General features: G+C 43.5%; 1 protein-coding gene across 1 annotated transcript in view; it reads right to left on the bottom strand.

The window, feature by feature from the left end:
• Positions 1-24,331, bottom strand: part of GPR139 (G protein-coupled receptor 139) — a 49,520-nt gene extending 25,189 nt beyond the window's left edge. Inside the window, exon 1 of the mRNA XM_030213107.1 lies at positions 24,217-24,331. Coding sequence (XP_030068967.1) covers positions 24,217-24,331 — 115 coding nt within the window. The remainder of the gene's footprint in view (positions 1-24,216) is intronic.
• Positions 24,332-24,805: the final 474 nt, after the last annotated feature.

The raw sequence follows: 24,805 nt of genomic DNA, 5'->3' as shown, positions 1-24,805 counted from the left end.
CTTCGAATGCAGGGGGCCTGCAGCCGAGGAGGCAGGCAGGTGAGACCGGGAACTGCAGCACCAGCGGCCTGACCCTGGCGCTGGGCCCCCCTTGGAGGCCCGGGCCCGGGGAATTTTGTCCCCACTGCCCCCCCCTCTCGGCGGCCCTGCCCACAACTAAATTTGGTTGCATGGATGGGCGCTCAGCGTATTCTATAAACTGAACACAAATGTAGGTTTATTTATTTTTATTTATTTATTTATTGCATTTGTATCCCACATTTTCCCACCTATTTGCAGGCTCAATGTGGCTTACAGAGATTTGTTATGACGTAGTCATTCCAGGATATTAGATACAATTAAGTAAGGGAAGAGAGAAGGAAGGTGTTAGGCAGGATAGTATAGAAGGTGGACTTTCATAACTGGGTGGTTAGTGAGGTAGTTTTGTAAGGCTATGGGTTCTCTTTGTAGGCCTTGTGGCTATGGGTTCTCTTTGTAGGCCTTGTTGAAGAGATGTGTCTTCAAAGATTTGCGAAAGTTAGTTATTTCGTCAATAGTTTTCAGGGCTGTAGGTAGTGCATTCCACAACTGTGTGCTCATGTAAGAGAAGGTGGTGGTGTGTGTCAGCTTGTATTTTAGTCCTTTACAGCTGGGGAAGTGCAGATTGAGAAATTTGCGGGATGATCTTATGGCGTTTCTGGGAGGCAGGTCCACAAGGTTTAGCACATAGATTGGGGCATTTGCGTGAATGATTTTGTGTATAATCATGCAGATCTTGAACACAATGCGTTCCTTGAGTGTGAGCCAGTGAAGTTTCTCTCTTATGGGTTTTGCACTTTCATATTTAGTTTTTCCAAATATGAGTCTGGCGGCGGTGTTCTGGGCTGTCTGGAGTTTTTTGATAGTCTGTTCTTTCAAGCCAGTGTACAGTGCGTTGCAGTAGTCTAGATGACTTATTACCATTGACTGTACCAGGGTACGGAAGATGTATCTCGGGAAGAAAGGTTTTACTCTTTTGAGTTTCCACATAGAGTGGAACATCTTTTTCGTCGTATTCTTGATCTGGGCATATTTTATTTTGGTGTCGATTTTTTTAAACGTGATTTATAGAATCTAGTCCTTACCGCCAATGGGCTGAATATTACTCCCTCTTCACTCTTTTGTTAACTGTGTACATTTCTAAAATGGCCGTTCATTTTGAACTGCACCATTTCAAAGTGTATTTTTCATAATGCTGTAACTATTTTATAAGAAGCTCAACATTTGTTGCCTTCTATAAAATAATTGTGTAGTTTTAAATGGGCCCCTTGGATATCGGTTTTTGTACCTTGATGATCTATACATAGCTATCCTCTAAGGTTTTACTTTTATTTTGCAACGTTTAATCAAAATTTAAAAATGTGTGTGTGCGTTTGTGTGTCAATATTCAATGCGATGTAACCGGCCAGAAATGGCTCTTGGCTGGTGTAACTCGCTTATTTGGGGCTAACCCGTCATTTTCCACAGCATGTAACTGGTTAGTGCTGCTGAAAATAACCGGTTAGTGCCAAACTCAAAACCGGCTATTTTGCAGGCGTTCCAGGGGTAGATTCAGCACTTGGCCGGTTAAGTGCTGACCTTATTCGTCCACAGCTCTCTGCATTTGTTTCACTACCGAAAATGGCGATCGCCTCTATGGTATTATGTAAGCCACACTGAGCCTGCAAATAGGTGGGAAAATGTGGGATACAAATGTAACAAATAATAATAATATTCAGAATGTTACTGGCCAAGGTAACTGCGTAAATAGGACCACATAAAAGTCTATGTGGTAACCCATAGTCAGGTAACTGCTGAATATTGCACTTAACCGGCTATATGTTAACTGACTCTGCAAACCTGGAAATTCAATGCTGGTGCCCGGACATGGCCCAGCATTGAGGGCCCCTTTTACCAAGCTGCGGCAAAAGGGGGCTGGCGCTGGTGTTGGTGCATGTTTTACACGCACACCAAGGCCCCTTTTTACCACAGCTGGTAAAAGGGAAATCTCACTTTCCTACAGGAAATGATTGGGCTGCAAGTAAAGCACTTCCTGTGCGGCCATTTTGGGGGATGCCCTTACTGCCACCCATTGAGGTGGCGGTAAGGGCTCCTGTGTTAACCCAGTGGTAAAGATTACCACCGGGTAGCGCCAGAAATGACGGCACAATAGAGGTGGGAAGTACTGCCAAGGCTGCTGTGGTAGCCCAGCAGTACTTCCTGTATAGCGAGTGGTAAGCCAGCATTAGGCTTACCACCGCTTAGTAAAAGGAGCCCTGAATTTCTGGGTTCTAATGCTGGTGACAGTCAGCAAAACATTGATTGCCGTTAGCTGAATATCAGACCTTACAAAATCGGAATGTTTTTAGCGCAAATTCTTTTAAAAATGGGCACATATTGATTTCTGGCAATTAGCTTACCACCGTTAAGGCCTAGGAGTCCTTGTTCAGGAGAACAAGAAAAGATAACCTTTAGTGCTTCAGTTTGAAAATATGTCCTACCCTTACTTTGAAAGGAACATTCCTATTGAAATTTCCCTGCAGATGCTTTCTTTCTCTGTTAACTATATGTTTACCGATCCAAAGAAAATGCAAAGTTTTATTGCCTTTAAGGAGGAAGAGAATCGTTCTAACCAGAACAATCCTGTAGGCTAATGCTGTTAAATTCAGTTGTGGGCTTAGTAGTTCTCCTGCTCCTATGTTTATAGTATTTCTTATTTTGAATTTTTGCATTGTGTTTTGCCTCACTTAAATAGTGGACTAAATAAATGAAAGTATTTACCTAGAGGAGGTTACACCTCCTAGATTTATATCTCTTTTTCAGTTTTTTGTAAAATTCAGTTACTGCTTTTGCAGTCATGTTATGTGATTGTAAAATTAGAAAATTATAAATAAAGAATTAAAAAAAAAAGAAAATAGGTCCTACCCAATACTGTCAAATGACAACAGAAATTTAAAATGTGTTTCCCAGATGTTTATGCATGAAGAAGAAGCAATCAAAAATGTATACGAGAAAGGCATAAAACAAAGCAGCCCTAATGATGAGAGACACAGGCAGAGCTGTTGTTTTGAAGGAAAACATCTCTATTGGAACAGGCTCCTATTCCTAGACTTGAAAAGAACAGTTAACCCTTTCTATATATGGATCTTGACGCGTACACTATTTCTTAAAGTAATCCCGAATTTTATCTCCTATGTTGTGATAATATATTACCTTCTGACAGATCTCGGGGGCAATGGTTTAGTAACCGTATTGGTTCTGGACTTGCATTTAATTTGGCATGTGTTTATTGGTTGTCACAAACTTGTGCCCAAGGCAAGTTACATTTCCAGTACAGTAGGTGGCTCCTTGCCCCGAGAGGGTTTATATTCTAAGGAATCTAATTACAAGATTTACTAAAAAAGTGCATTACCGTTCATTATTAATAAATAGGTCCCATAGCTTAAAATGGGTCTGCGGTAAATAGTGTGATTTAATCCAAGTTAGTGTATGAGAATTTGGTAGTGTGCATCGGTAAATGTTTTCTTTCATTTTGTGTGTTTCTTGAAAAAAAATGTTTAATAAATCAGGCCCTAAATTTGAACCTGAGGCATTGAAGAGTGAAGTGACTTGTCCAAGGTCATGAGGAAAATCAGTCGTTGTATTTTAGGATGAAGAGAGAAGGGTTCTCTCAGGAGCAACGCCTCCAAATGGGTTCATTGTAGACATACTATAACGGTAATGAACCTCAGTCCTCCTAAGCCAAGGCACATGGCGTATGATCTCAGTCTCTCAAAGCTACTGCTAAAACTTATATCATGCCAGAGAGCTGCCTTCTGGATTTCATAAGATGTTACAAGTAAAGACAACCTATCCAGGTGAGCTTGAAAATTCCTTTTAATCAATCCTGTGGCACCCAAAAGGATGGGAAATATTTCTGTATTTTTATTACATTTGTACCCTGCGCTTTCCCACTCATGGCAGGCTCAATACAGCAGGCAATGGAGGGTTAAGTGACTTGCCCAGAGTCACAAGGAGCTGCCTGTGCCTGAAGTGGGAATCAAACTCAGTTCCCCAGGACCAAAGTCCACCACCCTAACCACTAGGCCACTCCTCCACTATCTTTCTGCCACATTTTCTTGATCTCCAACTGCACTCGTTGGTACTTAAGGATCTTCTTTGTGTCTCCCCATGATTCACAGAATACTCACTTGGCACTGACACCTCTATTACCAATGTAGTTCTTATGTTTCTCTTCTTTACCACTATGTCAGGTTTTCTTGCATCCAGCTTCTTATCGATTGAAATGAGTACGTTTGTATGATATTACCAAGCCAGCTTGTGTCAGATGACCAGGCTTGTTTGATCAGTGTCTCCCTCCTTCTTCGATTAGTGATACCATACTTAGAAGTAATTGACCCATGATGCAGGCACCGTCGAAACACAGCTGGTCAGGTGTTTTACATGTGCCACAGTCACTGGTTGTAATAAAGCTATTTGGTTCGTGAAGAGTGCCTCACCACTGTGCTTTTTGTTATCATTTCCCGTGGAGACCTCATCCTTCTACGCTTTCTTCGTCATTTTTGCTAGAAAATGTCTGCATCAGAACTTTGAAGCCAGCTATGAGATGAGTGACCATTTCCAGGTTTTGCTTACGTGATGTACAGATATTTGTTGTACTGGTCTTTTTCTATGCTTGCTGTTGTCCGTCTTGTTGGTAATCCACTGTCCTGGGCTGCAGCTAACGATCGCTCATCCTTAGGTTTCAATTCACTTCTCCTCAGTCCTGATTAGTGCTAGCAATATTTCTTGACCTTTTGCCAAGGCTGATGAAGATCAAACTTGTGACTCTTGGGAAATGAAGTTACAGACCAGTTGCATTGCTATAAGAGCTACACTGTCAAGGAGGCAGCCAGGGGATAGTTATCCTTAAGCCTTAGTAAGACAGACATGCCTCCCAAAGTTCCTATTGGACCTGCAATGGGTTTGGTCTGGTTTAGGCCTGAATATAAGGAAAGCCAGAAGAATACGTACATGCTGTTCCAAACCTTCTGTAGGGATTGCCTCATAGATTTGCTGATCTGGTTCCTGATCTGTGTGTGGTTTATTCTATGATTCATGTTCCTGATCCATGTCTGGTTTATCCTGTGATATTCTGGTTCCTATTTGGTCTTGGCATTGCCTAGAGACTTCCTGTTCCTCATCCATGCCTGATTCCTGCATTGCTCTGCTCCTCCTTAGCTCTAGCCTCTCCAGGTGTGCAGCCTTGTAGAAAGCATCCCTTTTCCGGGGTGTCCCTGATACCAGCTTGTATTTTGCCAGCTAATTAATGCAAGCAGCTGCTCAGCTTTCACACTGCTTAGTTGGCAAGACTTTGATGTAACAAACCATAGCATGAGATAAGTTCAGTTGTGTTCAGTTTTGGAGGCCGTATCTTGCTAAGGATGTAAAAAGAATCGAACCGGTGCAAAGAAAAGCTACGAGAATGGTATGGGATTTGCGTTACAAGACGTACGAGGAGAGACTTGCTGACCTAAACATGTATACCCTGGAGGAAAGGAGAAACAGGGGTGATATGATACAGACGTTCAAATATCTGAAAGGTATTAATCCGCAAACGAACCTTTTCCGGAGATACGAAGGCGGTAGAACGAGAGGACATGAAATGAGATTGAAGGGGGGCAGACTCAAGAAAAATGTCAGGAAGTATTTTTTCACGGAGAGAGTGGTGGATGCTTGGAATGCCCTCCCGCGGGAGGTGGTGGAGATGAAAACGGTAACGGAATTCAAACATGCGTGGGATAAACATAAAGGAATCCTGTTCAGAAGAAATGGATCCTCAGGAGCTTAGCCGAGATTGGATAACAGAGCCGGTAGTGGGAGGCGGGGCTGGTGGTTGGGAGGCGGGGATAGTGCTGGGCAGACTTATACAGTCTGTGCCAGAGCCGATGGTGGTAGGCGGGGATAGTGCTGGGCAGACTTGTACGGTCTGTGCCCTGAAAAAGACAGGTATAAATCAAGTTAAGGTATACAGAAAAAAGTGGCACAGTGGGAGGCGGGGCTGGTGGTTGGGAGGCGGGGATAGTGCTGGGCAGACTTGTACGGTCTGTGCCCTGAAAAAGACAGGTACAAATCAAGGTAAGGTATACACAAAAAAGTGGCACATTCCTTGGGCAGACTGGATGGACCATGCAGGTCTTTTTCTTCCGTCATCTACTATGTTAAATCTAAACATGAAGAATTATCTAAAGATGATGATGTACCTGAGCTTTGAAGATAATGAAGAAAGGCAATCTGTGGCATCATAAGGCTCTATATGTCATCATTTTTGAATAATTCTTAGGTTGGTCCAGTACAAGGTTTGGCAAACTGCGTCTTACTCTTACCAAGTGTAGAACAACCAAATACATTCCCAAGTCAAGGACTAGTGGCAGCTATTTTTTGAAACACTAGGACAGAGGCTATCAGCTGACAGCATTTTCAACCAAGTGAGATTATGAGAGCAAGTCTATAACTGGGTGCCTCCATTTAAGCACTCCAAGGTGCATGGTAAGAATCTACTGTATAAAGGAACCTAAGCATGTAGATTCCATTATAGAATGCTCGCATAACCTGGCTTTGATATGCCTTATGTTTACAGCATGCACTAATGCCACCCGTAGATTTCAGGGGCTCAATTTAAAATTTATAGGAGGCTTGCAAAGCTGAGGGTATGACGAGGAAATTTTCCAGCAGGAAACTTCTTATGGTGAATTTCAGGCACACACTGTAAATTACACGTGAAGATTTAAAAAAATGAGCTCAATACCCCGGTCCTTAGCCTCTCCCCCTCTTTGTAGTGTGGTTAGAAGTATGTGCATTGTTTCACAATATAACTATGTTATTCACAGTGGGAGCGAGTTTACTGGGTTATGGTAAATCTTTCATAATTGCCCTTTCCATTTATTTATTTAAAATATTTATATGTCATTTTCCCCAGCAATCATGACTTGCTTTATTAATCAAGATATTAAGAAAAAGTCATTCCACAATTACTATAATCCATATTCTCAAATAATGGACTTCAAACAAATTGTCACGATTTTTAGCTCTGATATGTTGGGCATTAACTTGTCTTTGTTGCATCTAGCCTGATCTTTCTGTAGAGAGCCCACTGGCTTTAAAGGTGATAACACTGTTTCTCTTATGGTGACACTGATAGGATAGAAGGGGGCCTATGCATGGTATAAAAATCCTGGGCATCCTAACCATGGTCAGACTTAAAGCTATAAGGAAATGGAAAAACTTGCCAGCTCCTAGGCAACCCTAGCTGCTTTGTCCATCTTTAATGATAACAATCATGTGATCTGCCCTCAAGCACGGGAACATTTTTCTGCAACTTATTTTAAGGTGTTGAATAAATAAAAATCAGATCTCCAGCATCTTCCTTTTATCCTCAGTGGTAAGTGGGTCACCATAGAGGGGAACATTCATTATTTCTCTGAGCTGTACATTAGTTAATATTATAATATAAACTTTGCAGAGTTTTTACAGTCATGTAACTTATTTTATTGTAAAACAGAATTCTCTGTCCCCTGTATTTATTTTGAATTGCATCGGCATATCCACAAAATGTGATCATGAGGTCTATGCAGTGTAATTTCAGAGAGGCTGTCCTATCACAACGCATCAGGCCTGGAACCTATTAACCCAAACTCTTTTTTTTTCCAGTTGTTCAATATTCTGAAAAACGCAGCCTGTGTTAGCCTGATTAATAGGGGAAGATACTGTGGGTACTTTCATCTGCAGGCTTTGCAACAGTTCTCAAAGGAAGGAAATTTGTACATATTTTTCTTTTGAAATTTGCACTGGGAAAAAACATTTGGCAGACATTTGCATCTGATTTTCTGCAGGCATGTTTCCCATTGCAAATAACATACATAAATTTGAAAATGGAGTCTATGCAAATACTTCCCCCCCATCCCCATCTAACCATGTATCGGGAATGCCTAGTCCTACTGTTGCTAGGAGAAGACACATTAATTACTGATTGCTAGACATACTTTTAACTGAGTAAGGAGTGTGCAATTTTCAGATAATTGATTTGCCTGGGTAAATTGGTTTTGAAAATTGCCCCTCCCATATACTTTACCCTGCAGTTTTGACCTGGTAGATGTAGTATATCCTCCTACGTTACTGCAAGGCAGGAAATTTCTGCCATGCGTCCAGCAGTAAAATATGAAGCTGGATAAGGATTATTTAACTCTTGTATCATTGTTTCACAAAGGGGACCTTTTACTAAAAGTGACCTATGGTAGTGTAGGTGTGTGTATTGGACGCGTGCTGGGCCAGTTTTTTTTACCACATCTACAAAAAAAATGTTTTTTTAAAAAAATGGGACGGGAAAAGGACCTGTGGTAAAAAGGAAACCAGCGCATGCCCAAAACTGGCCTGAGCCCTTAACGCCACTCATTGATCTAGCAGTAAAGGCTCACACGCTACACACGCGGTGACCGGTTGGCGCTTGCCAAATGCCGATTACCTCCGGAACTGGCGCACGTAGGAGGAAATCCTATATAATAATTCTCACCTCCAACGTTCTGACTTGCCTGGGACCGTGGCTCATTCCGAGTTGGTCTGCTAGGCCCCGTAGATCAGGCTGACATCACTGTAGCCATTATGATGTCAACTTCAGAACCCGGGCGGAAAAAAAATATGCCTCACCGCTGATCTATGTCCAGAGGAGGGTCACTGGACATGGGTGGCTGGAGGGGGGGGCAGGTGGGAGAGGAGGGTCGCTGGACATGGGTGGCTGGAGGGGGGGCAGGGGAGAGAGGAGGGTCGCTGAACATGGGTGGCAGGAGGGGGGCAGGGGAGAGAGGAAATTCACTGGACATGGGTGTCTGCAGGGGGAGAGGAGGGTCGCTAGACATGGGTGGCTGCAGGGGAGCCGAGGAAAACCTTGCTAGCGCCCGTTTCATTTGTGTCAGAAACGCGCCTTTTTTACTAGTAAGTAAATAATTCATCCATGCATTATAGACGTGTGCCAAATCTGAAATTACCACCAGGAGGGTGCACTGGCTTGGTGCTAGTCTCATTTGGGCACGCACTTCCTGCGCATAGAGCCTACCGCGGCTTAGTGAAAGGGCCCCTAAATGATGCCATTCCTAGAGAAAACATGAAGTAGAAATTGCTGCTTGAAATTGTAAGATATTATTGAATCATGGGTTCAAATTTTTATAGCATGCTCTTTGTATCTATTACACTCTTAGCACATCCCTCTGGGATGTGTTTTGTAGGATAAATTTAAATGAATATGGTAAAATTAATTTAGTTTAGGACGTCATGTGGAAAATCTTCAGTGTTTCTAACTTACCATCATTAGACTCGTGGAGGCATATTTTCAAAAGACTTAAAAAGTTACATAATAACCTATGGAACTTTGTAAGTCTAAGTGCTTGAAAATGAGCCCCTAAATTATTTTCTGCTTTTCATGAACTTCAGATTTCTTGCACCTGCCCCACCACAGTAAACAATATACATTATTCCAGAGTGGTGCTACACTCAAAAGCTCTTCTAATGTAAAAACTTCTAGTGAAATCATTATATCAAAAACTTTTAGGATAAAATATCTGCAGGAAACAGACTGTTCTCTGTACTCTCTGTGAAGGGAGGTAAAGGATATAGACACCGTAGTTGATTTGCTGTATACGGAGCACCTGGTCTTGGAATCAACAAGAGAAGCCACTTTAGATCGAGCTCTCAATGGAACACAGGACCTGGTGAAGGGAGTCATTTCTGGCAGAGTTGCTTGGTCATACTAATCATAATACAATCAAATCTGATACAGTCTCTAGAAGGACAATTATGAATAAAACTGGTACAATAGCATTTAATTTTAAAAAGGGAGACATTAAAAAGGAGAAAATTAGATGGAAATTGTGAAATTAAAAATCTGTCTGAGACATGCCCTCAGATCACCTCAACAACAATGCGTGGTAGTTCCCTCTTTCAGAAAACGTAAGCACGATACCGTCTGTTGCTTCATCTTTTCTGACACAGGCTCTACCCTCTCTCTGGTGCCATTTTACGGAGCGACGGTAAGCCCAACGTGGGCTTACCGCTCGCTATTCCGGGACTACCGCCAACCCAACATGGCTGCTGGCGGTAGTCCGACCCTGAGTGCGCCTGTCACGGTTGTGCCCCTGTTTCATGCTCTCATTCATCTCGCCACCTGGTGGTCAGACCTGGTGGCTGCGATGGACTGTCTGTTTGCTGTTTCCCATGTTCCAGAAGTCAATCCGGTCCGGTCCGGATCTTCCAGCCTTCCAGACTGGCTTGGGATTTTTGGAATTTAGCAGCACCCTTACCTGGTGAACTCCCTTGTATGTGGCCTTTATTAAGCACCTGGGAACTTTCAGACTTTGCCTTGGCAACAGAGGTCTTCAGTCCTGTTCTTGTTGGTCTGTTGCGATTCCTGCCCTGAAAGCTTGTTTTGCCTGTTTTTGACCTTGCTGATTTCCTGGTTTATTTACTGTCTGCTGCCTGCCCAAGACTCTGCTTGCTTTCTGGTTTGTTCTACGGTCTGCTGCCTGCCCAAGACTCTGCTTGTTTCCTGGTTTACTTTGATTGTCGCCAGCCTACAGACTCTGTGTGGTTCATGGTTTCCCTGCTGCTTTGCTGCCTGCCGGTAAGACTCTGCTTGATTCATGGACTATTCTCCTGCTTCTGCTTAGTGCTTCTGCTCCAGTCCAGCTGCTCTAGTCCGGCCTGTGCCCGTCTGTCTGTGGTCTGCCTTCCCTCCTGTTTGGGTGATTTGCCTGCCGCTGCTGCTCCTCGGCACTGGCCCAAGGGCTCACTTTTCCTCACCAGCATGACAGTGCCCCCCCCCCCCCCCGGAAATGACTTGCACAGTGGTAACCTGGTGGTAATCGGGCATCGTCGCATACTGCCCGGTTACCGCTGGCTTTGCGTGGGAGTCCTTATCGCCAACTCGGGTGGCAGTAAAGGCTCCCTGTTGCATGGCCACGAGGTAAGAGTTCTCTTATGGCATGGTAATGTGTGCCTGGGGTCTTTTTTACCCGCTGTGGTAAAAAGGGCCCTGGCGCATGGGCCCTTTGTCCCACAGCTTGGTTAAAGGACCCCTCTGTGCCAGTGTTGCCAGGTGGGCGGTTTTACCGCCCAATTGGGCGGTTTTCCGCGACCCGCCGTGGGAAATTTTTGCCCGCGGTGGGTTGCGGTTTTTTGGGCTGTTTTTTGGGCTTCCGGGCGGTTTTTTGTGCGGCTTTTTCGGCCGCGGGGGGCGGGGTTAGTGACATTTTTGGGCGGGGTTAGTGACGTAGGAGGCGGGGCCGATGACGTGGGAGGCGGGGCCGATGACGTGGGAGGCGGGGCCGATGACGTGGGAGGCGGGGCCGGTGACGGCGGGGGCGGGGTTGATGACGGCGGGGGCGGGGTGATGACGCGGGGGTGGGGGTGTCAGGGGCGGGGTTTGTGTTTGGGCGGGTTTTGGGCTGTTTTTTGGGCTGGATTGGGCTGGAAAAAAAATTTCCACCTGGCAACCCTGCTCTGTGCACACAAACCTCTTTAGACAAATTTGATTTGAAAACCTTTTTGTTTAACGATGCCTTTACTTAAAACTCTCAATAGTCTCCACCCTTTCTTCCAGGGTGTTCTATGAGATCCCATATTACCCTAGTTCTTTTCTTTCCTATCACAAACTGTAGTTCCTCCCTTCTTCCCTTACTTTTTTCTCTCACCACCAAGCCTTTCTTCTACACTATTCTTATAGCCTGTAGGATTGTACTAAAATTGTAAACCACTCAGAAAATTTTCTTGATGTGAGGTATAGCAAATATTTGATAAACTTGGAAACTTGGAGAGTGTTTAAAAATATCTTCTTGGAAGCCTAGATAAAATGAGTTCCACAAGTTAAAAAAGATTTCAAGATTATTACTTTAAAAGGAGTGAAGCCTGTGAAAACTGGGATTACTTTAATCAGTGGGATCTGAATTAGAGACTTAAGTATATGTATTGTTAAATAACTTCTGGTTTTTAAAAGAGAAAGAATGTCATCAGATGTATTATTTCTAACTAAAATCTGGACAATAAGTATGTTTTCAATGAAATGAATTGACTATATACCGTATTTGGTCTTGAGGAAGCCAACCAGATGATCAATGTGGAATAATGAATTAGATGAGTAATATCTGGGGATAATCAGGTTAATACCACTTCTTTTTTTTTCTGTTTACTGTTTAATTGATCTCCTTGTCTTGTTTCACTCTCCCTATTTAGTTGTCTAAGGAAGAGAATAGAATTACCTGATTGAAATAATTCCTAATTATTACTTTCTCTGTATTTCCGGGAAGTTGTTTTATCACTTGCAAAAATTTAAATGGTTATAAATAAAAAATTTAAAAAAAAAAGATTTAAAGAAGACCATATGAATGCCATTAAAGGAAAACGATGCCGTAAAAAATAACTATTAAAGTAAAGAAAGTATATTTGACAAATCATTTGCACCACATTTAATTTAGAAAATAACAGAAAACAATAGAAAGCAGTTCCTAATGAGAACATAAGAACATAACCTAAGAGTAGCCATACTGGGTCAGAACAATGGTCCATCTAGCCCAGTATCCTGTTTTCCAAACAGTGGTCAAGCCAGGTCACAAGTACCCTGGCAGAAACCCAAATCATGGCAGCATTCCAGAACCACAAAGAGAAACGAGATTCCGGAATCCTAATGAATAGCAGGATTCCATGCAGAATCTTAAAGAGTAGCAACATTCCATACTATTAATCCCCAGGGCAAGCAGTTGCTTCCCATGAATGTCTCAATAGCAGACTATGGACTTTTCCTCCAAGAATTTGTCCAAACCTTTTTTAAACCCAGATACACTAACCACTGTTACCACCTCCTCATTGTTTTGGAGAAGAGAAAGAGTCGTGCTCACCCTAAGGTGGTTTCTTCCCCAATTCCATTGGCGATTGGGATGCTGATTAGTTTTGTTTGTAGGGGACCATGCTCAATGAATATCTGGGGCTTATTGTTACTAAATTGGCTGCCAGAGCTTATGTGGTTCAAAAGGACGTCCAAGTCAGAATAGTGATGTCCAAGTCAGAATGTCCCAAACAGCTGTCTATCAAGGGCCACCAAGGGGGAGGGGCAAAATTCCCTAGGCTTGGGCCTCCAAGGAGGACCCAGCGCCAGGGTCTCTCTCTCTCTCCTGCTCCTGATGGGACCTGAGTGATCGTGTCCCGACAGGCGCAGGAGAGAGAAAACTCCGGCACCAGGCCCCCCTTGGAGGCTGGACTTCGGGCCAGGGCCTCTGGTTTGACCATGCTATAAGATTATTCTTACCGTGTGGCCATGTGGGAGGGAGCACTTATCATCACCCACTGAGGTGGCGGTAAGGGATCCCAGAGCAACCTGGCAGTAACGGGGTAGCACTCGGTGTTGCCCGATTACCGCTGGGTTAGTGCAACCCTAGAAAATATGAAATTATTTTCCACAGTGCCAGAAATGATGCATGCTTGAAGCATAACCACTGCCGGTAGGCTCACTGGGCAGGCGGTAGTTCCGCCACACGGCAACCTTTTAGTAAAAGGGCCCCTGAATGTTTGAGATTTTTTGATGTGTAAATCGTTGTGATGGTGTTGCCTTAGATGATTAATCAAATAAACGTATCCTTGAACCTTGTCCTCCAGTGGACAGCTGCTCAACAAGAGCACCTTTTCATACTCTGTAGGTTCCTGAAACAGTGACACAATTCAAAAAGGTATGGGATGAACACAGAGGACCTGTAATTAGAAAATGTATGGTACAAAAAGCAAAACTTAAGTTTATTTATTTGGATTTTGCTCACACCTTTTTCAGTAGTTGCTCAAGGTGAGTTACATTCAGGTACTCTAGATATTTCTCTGTCCCAGGTGGGCTCACAATCTAATTTTGTACCTGAGGCAATGGAGGGTTAAGTGACTTGCCCAAGATCACAAGGAGTGGTAGTGGGATTTGAATGGACATCCTCTGGATGTCAAGACCAGTGCTCTAACCACTAGGTTACTCCTCTACTCCTGACTCATACCTGTATGTGTGTGGATGCATTGACTCCAGTAGTTGGAACGTAAGGGCAGTGCCGGGTGGACTTCTACAGTCTATGTCCCACAAATACCAAAGAAAGATCAGGATCAATTATTTTATATCACATTCGTTGTTGTTTTGATCATGAATTGATAATGAGTTGTGACTGTTGGGTAGACCGGATGGATCGTTCAGATCTTTATCTGCTGTCATCTACTAGAAAAGGTCCAGAAACGGGATGACAAAAATGGCAAAGGGAATAGAATTAGGAATGTGCACAGGTAAACGTTTTGGTTGGTTTTTGGAAAATTTGACTCTTTCCCCTAATTGTCATCAGTTTAGTGGTTCATCTAATCTAATCTATGGTTTATATTCCACCAGCTCCCCTGGGGTTCAAAGCAGATTACAAAACGTTTCCATGCAGGATACAAATAAGTAAAAAAAAGAATCTGTTAAAATTTGTTAAATAAAAGGTATTTAAGGAGCGTAAGAAAACTAGATAAAGCTTCAAAAGTCTTCACTCCCTAGGGGACCCTTTTACTAAGCCGCATAAGCGTCTACGCACAGCCATCATGCGCCAAAATGGAGTTACTGCCCAACTACCGCGTGGCTCTTGCAGTAATTTCATTTTTGGCGCGTGTCTGATACGCACATCTGAAAAATATTTTTTCTTTTTGGGTGCGCATAACAGACATGCACCAAGTGGCATTTGACACTCGTAGGTCATTACTGCCTGGATTCTTTACCACTAGGTCAATGACTGGCGGTAAGGTCTTAGACCCAAAATGGATGCGTGCCAATTTTGATTTTGCCGCATGTCCATTTTCAGCAAAAAAAGAGCCTTTTTTATAGGCGCACTAAAAATGGATCGCCGTGCACCCCAAACCCACGCCTACACTATTGCAAGCCATTTTTCAGCGTGCCTTTATAAAAGGACCCCTAGGTAAGGTGTTCCAAATTTCCACTGCCTGCTAAATAACAGATTTCATGTTACACATGTGTGTTAATAAATATGTTTAATGTATATTACATTTTTTTAATGTGCTGAAATTGATTGTGGACTTGTTATTTTGTAGGTAAATGTGCATTGAATTGCTTTGCATGAAATTTTTAAGGCATCTTAATGAACAAATACACGTTAAGGAATGTACATCCCTAGATGGAATGGCTCCCCTTGAAAAATAGATTAAACAGCTTAGGGGTCTTCAGTTGGGAGAGTAGACAACTGAGATGGGATATGATAGAGATTCATAAGATCATGAATGAGGTAGAGCAAGTTCATATGGAAAGATTATTTACCCTTACAAATAGTGCAGGACTAGGGGACGCTCCATGAAACTAACTGGTATCAGATTTTAAAAAAATGTAAAAGATTACTTTATTTGTTTTATTCAACTTACAATTAAACTGTGGAATTTACTGTCAGAACATATAATCAAGGCTTAGTAGTATAGATGGATTTTTGAAAAACATTTGGACAATTTTCTGAAGGGGACAGGTTCATTAACAGTTTTGCCTTTCAGCAGTTTTACTAGAAAAGCAGGTGATCAGTTCTTAAATTCATTTATTAGACAGGTAGATTGGAGGATCACCACATACAGTGGTGGAAATAAGTATTTGATCCCTTGCTGATTTTGTAAGTTTGCCCACTGACAAAGACATGAGCAGCCCATAATTGAAGGGTAGGTTATTGGTAACAGTGAGAGATAGCACATCACAAATTAAATCCGGAAAATCACATTGTGGAAAGTATATGAATTTATTTGCATTCTGCAGAGGGAAATAAGTATTTGATCCCCCACCAACCAGTAAGAGATCTGGCCCCTACAGACCAGGTAGATGCTCCAAATCAACTCGTTACCTGCATGACAGACAGCTGTCGGCAATGGTCACCTGTATGAAAGACACCTGTCCACAGACTCAGTGAATCAGTCAGACTCTAACCTCTACAAAATGGCCAAGAGCAAGGAGCTGTCTAAGGATGTCAGGGACAAGATCATACACCTGCACAAGGCTGGAATGGGCTACAAAACCATCAGTAAGACGCTGGGCAAGAAGGAGACAACTGTTGGTGCCATAGTAAGAAAATGGAAGAAGTACAAAATGACTGTCAATCGACAAAGATCTGGGGCTCCACGCAAAATCTCACCTCGTGGGGTATCCTTGATCATGAGGAAGGTTAGAAATCAGCCTACAACTACAAGGGGGGAACTTGTCAATGATCTCAAGGCAGCTGGGACCACTGTCACCACGAAAACCATTGGTAACACATTACGACATAACGGATTGCAATCCTGCAGTGCCCGCAAGGTCCCCCTGCTCCGGAAGGCACATGTGACGGCCCGTCTGAAGTTTGCCAGTGAACACCTGGATGATGCCGAGAGTGATTGGGAGAAGGTGCTGTGGTCAGATGAGACAAAAATTGAGCTCTTTGGCATGAACTCAACTCGCCGTGTTTGGAGGAAGAGAAATGCTGCCTATGACCCAAAGAACACCGTCCCCACTGTCAAGCATGGAGGTGGAAATGTTATGTTTTGGGGGTGTTTCTCTGCTAAGGGCACAGGACTACTTCACCGCATCAATGGGAGAATGGATGGGGCCATGTACCGTACAATTCTGAGTGACAACCTCCTTCCCTCCGCCAGCGCCTTAAAAATGGGTCGTGGCTGGGTCTTCCAGCACGACAATGACCCAAAACATACAGCCAAGGCAACAAAGGAGTGGCTCAGGAAGAAGCACATTAGGGTCATGGAGTGGCCTAGCCAGTCACCAGACCTTAATCCCATTGAAAACTTATGGAGGGAGCTGAAGCTGCGAGTTGCCAAGCGACAGCCCAGAACTCTTAATGATTTAGAGATGACCTGCAAAGAGGAGTGGACCAAAATTCCTCCTGACATGTGTGCAAACCTCATCATCAACTACAGAAGACGTCTGACCGCTGTGCTTGCCAACAAGGGTTTTGCCACCAAGTATTAGGTCTTGTTTGCCAGAGGGATTAAATACTTATTTCCCTCTGCAGAATGCAAATAAATTCATATACTTTCCACAATGTGATTTTCCGGATTTAATTTGTGATGTGCTATCTCTCACTGTTACCAATAACCTACCCTTCAATTATGGGCTGCTCATGTCTTTGTCAGTGGGCAAACTTACAAAATCAGCAAGGGATCAAATACTTATTTCCACCACTGTAAGAACACAAGAGTAGCCATACTAGGTCAGACCAATGGTCCACCTAGACCAGTATCCTGTTTTCTAAACAGTGGCCAAGCCAGGTCACAAGTACCTGGCAGAAACCCAAATCGTGCCAACACTCCATACTACAAATCCCAGGGCAAGCAGTTGCTTCCCATGTCTGTCTCAATAGCAGACTATGGACTCTTCCTCCAGAAATTTGTCCAAACCTTTTTTTAAACCCAGATATGCTAACTGCTGTTACCACCTCCTCTGGCAAAGAGTTCCAAAGCTTAACTATTTGTTGAGTGAAAAAATATTTCCTCCTATTTGTTTTAAAAGTATTTCCGTGTAACTTCCTCTAGTGTTCCCTAGTCTTTGTACTTTTGGAATGAGTTAAAAATTGATTTACTTCTACTCGTTCTACACCACTCAGGATTTTGTAGACCTCAATCATATCTCACCTCGTCCATCTCTTTTCCAAGCTGAAGAGCCCTAACCTCTTTAGCCTTGCCTCATATGAGAAGGGTTCCATCCCCTTTATCATTTTTAAAGGCCCGTGGTGCTGTTTTTTTGTTTAGTTTTTAAGATTCGTCAGGCAGGTCTTCAACTCTTCCTTGATTGTTTGTTTATCCCATACACATCTGTCCAAGCTCTCAGATCCTTGTAGCAAAATCACATGGTTATCCCTACCTTCAGACAGAATATTTATGGCTCCACCTGCCGCTGTATTTTCTCAGGGGTCTTTCTACCTTAAGCCGCCTAAGCATCTACACATGCCCAATGCACGCCAAAATGGTGTCACTGCCTGAATACCGCATGGCTCGTGCGGTAATTTCATTTTTGGCGTGCGTCCGAAACACGCGCCTGGAAGATATCTTTTTATTTTCGGGCGCCCATTACAGACGCGCGTCAAGTGGCATTTGTCGCATATATGTCATTACCGCCCGGTTACCACGTGAGTCTTTACCGCTAGGTCAATGGCTAGCGGTAAGGTCTCAGACCCAAAATGGATGTGCGGTAATTTTCATTTGGCCGCATGTCCATGATCGGCAAAAATTTTAAAAAGGCCTTTTTCACAGGTGCCCTGAAAGATGGATCGGCGTGCACCCAAAACCCACGCCTACACTACCGCAAGCTATTTTTCAGCACGCCTTTGTAAAAGGATCCCTCAGTTACTAGTCTAACCATCCTCTTCTCTCAACTTGGAAATCTCCTTAGATAGATTTCAGGTTGCACTTAAAACTTTCCTATTCAGTGACACATTTGATTGATCATGTCCTTAGTTCTCCGGATGCCTAATAAAAGAAGTTTTCAGTACCAGCCTTTAGGGCATAGCCTTTGCCTTCGTTTATTTTCTCCTCCTCTTTGTCCCCCTGTTTCCTATCAATTACTGTGGTTCTATTTCGGTATTTCTGCTCCTCCAACTTCCTTTCGTTTATTTATTGCACTTGTATCCCACATTTTCCCACCTATTTGTAGGCTCAATGTGGCTTACAAAGACCTGTTATGGCAGCGCCATACCCTGTTTCCCCGAAAATAAGACATCCCCTGAAAATAAGACCTAGTAGAGGTTTTGCTGAATTGCTAAATATAAGGCCTCCCCCGAAAGTAAGACCTAGCTCCAAATTGTATCTTCCGCCTCCCGCCCCCCCCCCCCCGGCTGAGCCCGCCCTCAACTCCCCGACATATTACCTTCCATTCCGTTCCAGACACGCCACCCTGCGTTTAAAGCTCAGCTGTTATTTTAAGTCGCTGCGGCAGCTCGAGTCCAGTCTCTCCCGTCAGTGTCCCGCCTTCCTCTGATGAGGTATTTCCTGTTTCCACGAGGGCGGGACATTGAAGGGAAAGGCTGAAGTCAAGCCACCGCTGCCCTTCCCCACAGACGTTCAGCAGCCTCCTGACATCTTTAAAACTGGGTGAGTGTCCCAACAGAAGGTACATGGGGAGAAGGGGATATTAGGAACCCTAAGGACTAAGCTTACTTAGAATGCTGTACTTATCTTACGGTAGGTAAATGGAGATTCTGTGCACTGTATTGCTCACTCCTTCTTTTTCGTTGTAGGGGGATTGTTGTGCCGACTCATGTTTCACCAAGCTGTATCAAGGCTTCCCCTTAATTTATTTAATGCTGACTTTTTGTCCTGCTGCTGTGAAATTAAAAAGGCTGCTGAAATTCTAGGAAGCTACTGCTAAAAGTTGCAGTGGCCATTTTCTCTAAGAAGCTGCAATTTTACTGTAGTACGGTATTTTGAACAGCTTGTAGCCTCTGCAGTTGATATTGAGGTAAGCCTTGGAGTAAAGAACTGCAATAATCCAATCATGTTACCGTGTTTCCCCGAAAATACGACATCCCCTTAAAATAAGACCTAGCGCATCTTTGAGAGCAAAAGTTAATATAAGACACTGTCTTATTTTCGGGGAAACAGGGTATCAGGGTAAAGAGTACATTCGGTATTACAGAGAGATCAGATAATACATTTGGTGTTACACAGAAATCAAGTTAGAACAAGCGAATCTAGTCAAGCAGTTGTAAACAGAGACATTCTGAATAAGGTAGGTGTAGTGTTATGGTGAGTTAAGAGTTAAGAGTTATCGTGGTAAGCCTTGTATCTTTTTTATTTTTATTTGTTACATTTGTATCCCACATTTTCCCACCTGTTTGCAGGCTCAATGTGGCTTACATGGTACCTGAGAGGCGTTTGCAACTCCGGTGAGAACAAATACAATGTGATGTTGTGGTAAGTCAAAGTTCATGTGGCACAGTCAACGGAAGAGCTGTGCATGTCCATTACACACTTTACTTATGTTGTGTTGCAGAGTCCAAGCGTTTAAGCTTTTACATTGTGTAAACCGCTCAGATGATCCCCGATGGGCGGTGTATCAAATACCTATAAACTTGAAACTGCGGAGTATCAAATACCTAGGGGCCCTTTTACTAAGCCGCAAGGGTGCCAACGTGTGCCCAACATGTGCCAGCATAGAGTTATCGCCCGGCTACCTCGTGGCCTTTGCGGTAATTTCATTTTTGGTGCGTGTCTGCTATACGCGTCCGGAAAATATTTTTTATTTTCTGACACGTGTAGTGGATGCACGTCAAGTGGCTTTCTACACGCGTAGGTCGTTACTGCCCGGTTACCATGTGAGACCCTATCGCTAAGTCAATGGCTGGTGGTAAGATCTCAGACCAAAAATGGACGCGCCAATTGTGATTTTGCCGCACGTCCATTTTTGGGAAAAATTGTAAAAAATGCCTTTTTTACAGGTGTGCTGAAAAATGGACATGCGCGCGCCCAAAATCCATGCCTACACTACCGCAGGCCATTTTTCAGTGCATCTTAATAAAAGGGCCCCCCTAATAAACTTGAAACTTCTTAGACTGGGCTACTTCTGATTTTTTTTTTCCTCATTTCATGTTTCTAAGCTGTTCCCAGCCATGGGTTGAACTAACTCTGGATATTTAATTCCAGGACATGTACAGCTCCTGGCATTGAATATCTGGATATGTGCACTGACCTGGAAGTTAACTGGAAACTGGCCGATATTCAGACCTGTGCTTCATAATTGTTCAAGCTATTTTTTGTCATGATTGAAGTTTAACCTATTACCTTTAGCTCTTATCATAGGACGAACTTTCCTCTTGTAACCTAACCTAATCTGTCCCTTTCCCCCAACTATGTATCTCTCCTATCCGGAACTGGTAATCACCACTTGCGGAATTATGTAAGCCACATTGAGCCTGCAAATAGGTGGGAAAATGTGGGATACAAATGTTCTAAATAAATAAATATTATTAGGACAGCCTTTTAACTGTCCTAACTTTATACACTTGATTAGCTGGTTCACAGACTGAATATTGCTGCTAACAGGTTACGTGTAGGCTCCGCCCACAGACCGCCCCTAACTGTCCTAACTTTATGCACTTAGCTGGTTCACAGACTGAATATTGCTGCTAATAGGTTAAGTGTAGGCTCCACCCATGGACCGCCCCTAGCAGTCCTAACTTTATGCACTTAGCTGGTTCACAGACTAAATATTGCTGCTAATAGGTTATGTGTAGGCTCCGCCCATAGACCGCCCCTAACTGTCCTAACTTTATGCACTTAGCTGGTTCACAGACTGAATATTGCTGCTAATAGGTTATGTGTAGGCTCCGCCCATGGACCGCCCCTAGCAGTCCTAACTTTATGCACTTAGCTGGTTTGCAGACTGAATATTGCTGCTAACAGGTTACGTGTAGGCTTCGCCCATGGACCACCCCTAGCAGTCCTAACTTTATGCACTTAGCTGGTTTGCAGACTGAATATTGCTACTAACAGGTTAAGTGTAGGCTCCACCCATGGACCGTCCCTAGCAGTCCTAACTTTATGCACTTAGCTGGTTCACAGACTAAATATTGCTGCTAATAGGTTATGTGTAGGCTCCGCCCATAGACCGCCCCTAACTGTCCTAACTTTATGCACTTAGCTGGTTCACAGACTAAATATTGCTGCTAACAGGTTACGTGTAGGCTTCGCCCATAGACCGCCCCTAACTGTCCTAACTTTATGCACTTAGCTGGTTTGCAGACTGAATATTGCTACTAACAGGTTAAGTGTAGGCTCCACCCATGGACCGCCCCTAGCAGTCCTAACTTTATGCACTTAGCTGGTTCACAGACTAAATATTGCTGCTAACAGGTTACGTGTAGGCTTCGCCCATAGACCGCCCCTAACTGTCCTAACTTTATGCACTTAGCTGGTTTGCAGACTGAATATTGCTACTAACAGGTTAAGTGTAGGCTCCACCCATGGACCGCCCCTAGCAGTCCTAACTTTATGCACTTAGCTGGTTCACAGACTAAATATTGCTGCTAATAGGTTATGTGTAGGCTCCGCCCATAGACCGCCCCTAACTGTCCTAACTTTATGCACTTAGCTGGTTCACAGACTAAATATTGCTGCTAACAGGTTACGTGTAGGCTTCGCCCATAGACCGCCCCTAACTGTCCTAACTTTATGCACTTAGCTGGTTCACAGACTAAATATTGCTGCTAACAGGTTACGTGTAGGCTTCGCCCATAGACCGCCCCTAACTGTCCTAACTTTATGCACTTAGCTGGTTTGCAGACTGAATATTGCTACTAACAGGTTAAGTGTAGGCTCCACCCATGGACCGCCCCTAACTGTCCTAACTTTATGTACTTGCTTAGCTGGTTCGCAGACTGAATAATGGTGCAACAGATTAAGTGTAGGTTCCGCCCTAACTACTACTACTCCTATTTAACATTTCTAAAGCGCTACCAGGGTTGCGCAGTGCTGTACAATTAACAAAGAAGGACAGACCCTGCTCAAAGGAGCTTACAATCTAAAGGACAAAAAGTGCAGTCAATCAAGATTGAGGCAGTCTAGATTTCCTGGATAGAGGTTAACTGTCCTAACTTTATGCACTTGCTTGGCTGGTTCACAGACTGACTATTGCTGCTAACAGGTTGGGTAGGCTCCACCCATGGACCGCCCCTAACCTAACCAGTTAGGGGCTGGCTGTTTAGTAGAGATATTCAACTGAACAGCTCATTGGGGTTTAACCAGGCAGAGCCTCTCTTGCTGGTTAAATCTTTTTTGAATATCGACCCCAATCATTTTGATTTCTCTAAGAAAAAGAGGACGATTCTTCCATGCATGCAATGCGGTAGAACCCGTGCTTGCCTGAATTAAACCAGATTATCTTGTAAATATCATGAAATAATGAAGATGTGCAGTGGAGCAGGAAAAGGCAACTCTGATCTTGTAGCGTAATTGGTTTTGCTTTATAGAATGTCATTTTCTTATAATGCTCGGTCCTGCTAAGTAGCTCAGGCTTGTTAAGAACTACAAACAGGTCTGGTTTTCAGGACAACCAAGAGATGCAAACTAGGCAGGCACCCATATGTTTATGTGGTCTGATGAATATTTATTGTGGCTACCCCAGAAACCACACCTGCCTGCGACTCTCGAGGAAAGGAATTGCCTGATCTTAGAAGGAGAAACTTCACCTTCTAGGAAAGCCTGCAGACTCATTTTCAGAATAAAAAGCAAAACTCAATGGAGGACAAAACCTTTTCACAGGACTATGTTGACACCACTGGGCTGCAGTTAATTAATACACTATTGAATGGGGAGTTTCACCAGACAGAATAACTGCTTGGGGGTGGGGGTGGGGGGGGGGGGTGGGGAGATATTTAGGGGGGAGGAGAAGCGGGGAGTGGCCATTTTATGGATTGTTGCACCTAATATCCTACATTTCCAGAAAGATAGTCAAGTCTAAATTCTGTTCTCATTTTCAGAATTGGCCATTTGGAGAATGGGAGAAAATTAAAGAGATGAAACCAGTGTGGCTGGATCTTTAATGCCAGGCACATAAAACCCACACAAATTAGCTTTAGTATCAAGGATCGTCTTCTGAAATGAGAATTCTTGGATGCAATTTGGATAGTCAGAATAAAACAGTGACTAGAATAATAACAATAATATCTCAGAGCATGCAAACAAATGAAATCTTTGGGACATGATCCTAACCATGAATGTTTTTTTCTGCAGAACCCTGGATGATTTTATATCCTTTCTCATTTTCTTGTGTATAATTTCAACTGTTAATTTCCCAACCATTGCCTCAAATTCCTTCTAGGAATGCAAGATAGCTGTGTGCTCCTTTCATGACACTAAACTTTTTTTCTTTTTAAGCATCCCATGGTCACCTACACTGTTAGTAGCATGACTCAAAAACTCCAGTCACAGAGTGTGTAATTTACTTTGCTACACTGGTTAAACATTGCCTAAGAGCTGATGATTTTTTTAACAGGAAAACGTCCTTGTTTCCGAACAGTCTCAGCGTGACCATGAAGTACAGAAGCCAGGAGTCACTCAGAGCTGCATCCACCGTTCCACAGTTGCCTTTGTGAAGGTGCTGGGACAGAAAGGAAACGAACACCTGCTAAAATGGACTCTACCCCAAATAAAAGCTGAAAAACAAGAGCCACTCACCTGGCAGTCCTAAGCAAAGCAGCAGGCTGTAGTAGATGACGGGCACGTATCCTAAGCCACAACCATGCTTGTCATGAGACAGGAGAGAGCTGTTGTAAATGTGATTATGCTCCATTTACTTGCTGGTCTCAGCTGCTGAGAAGCCAGTTCCTTTAGATCCTAGGCGAGAGAGGACAAGAGAGAGTGGCAGTGCAAAAAAATTAAAAAAAAATAAATAAAAAAGCAGGCTGCTAGTCCTCTCTCAGCAGCGCTCTGTATCCAGCAAACAGCTGCGCCCTTCAGAGCATCCTGCATCCCAGGACTCCCTCCACCTGCTGCGTACTGTAATAATTAAGAGAAAGTGGTGTGGTACCCTGACTGCTCAGTGCATGCTGCGCTCCTGGGAGCAACAGCCGAGCTGTCATTAAGAAGGTAAATTAATACGTCTAACGTTGATGAGTGAGCCGTCTTTTGCATTGGCTGTTCCACCTCTGGGGAGGAAAAGCCATGTGGCGGCTCGATGAAAAAGAAAACGGTTTCCCCAGGCAGAACTGCGACTGTCCCTTTCGCAGGGCTAAACTAGGCTACTGAAAGGAAATTAAGCAGTGCA

The sequence above is a fragment of the Microcaecilia unicolor genome, chromosome 8 (assembly GCF_901765095.1).
Source record: "Microcaecilia unicolor chromosome 8, aMicUni1.1, whole genome shotgun sequence".
Taxonomy (NCBI): Eukaryota; Metazoa; Chordata; class Amphibia; order Gymnophiona; family Siphonopidae; genus Microcaecilia; species Microcaecilia unicolor.
Note: the sequence above shows the minus strand (reverse complement) of the source record. Positions and strands in the feature narration are given on the sequence as shown.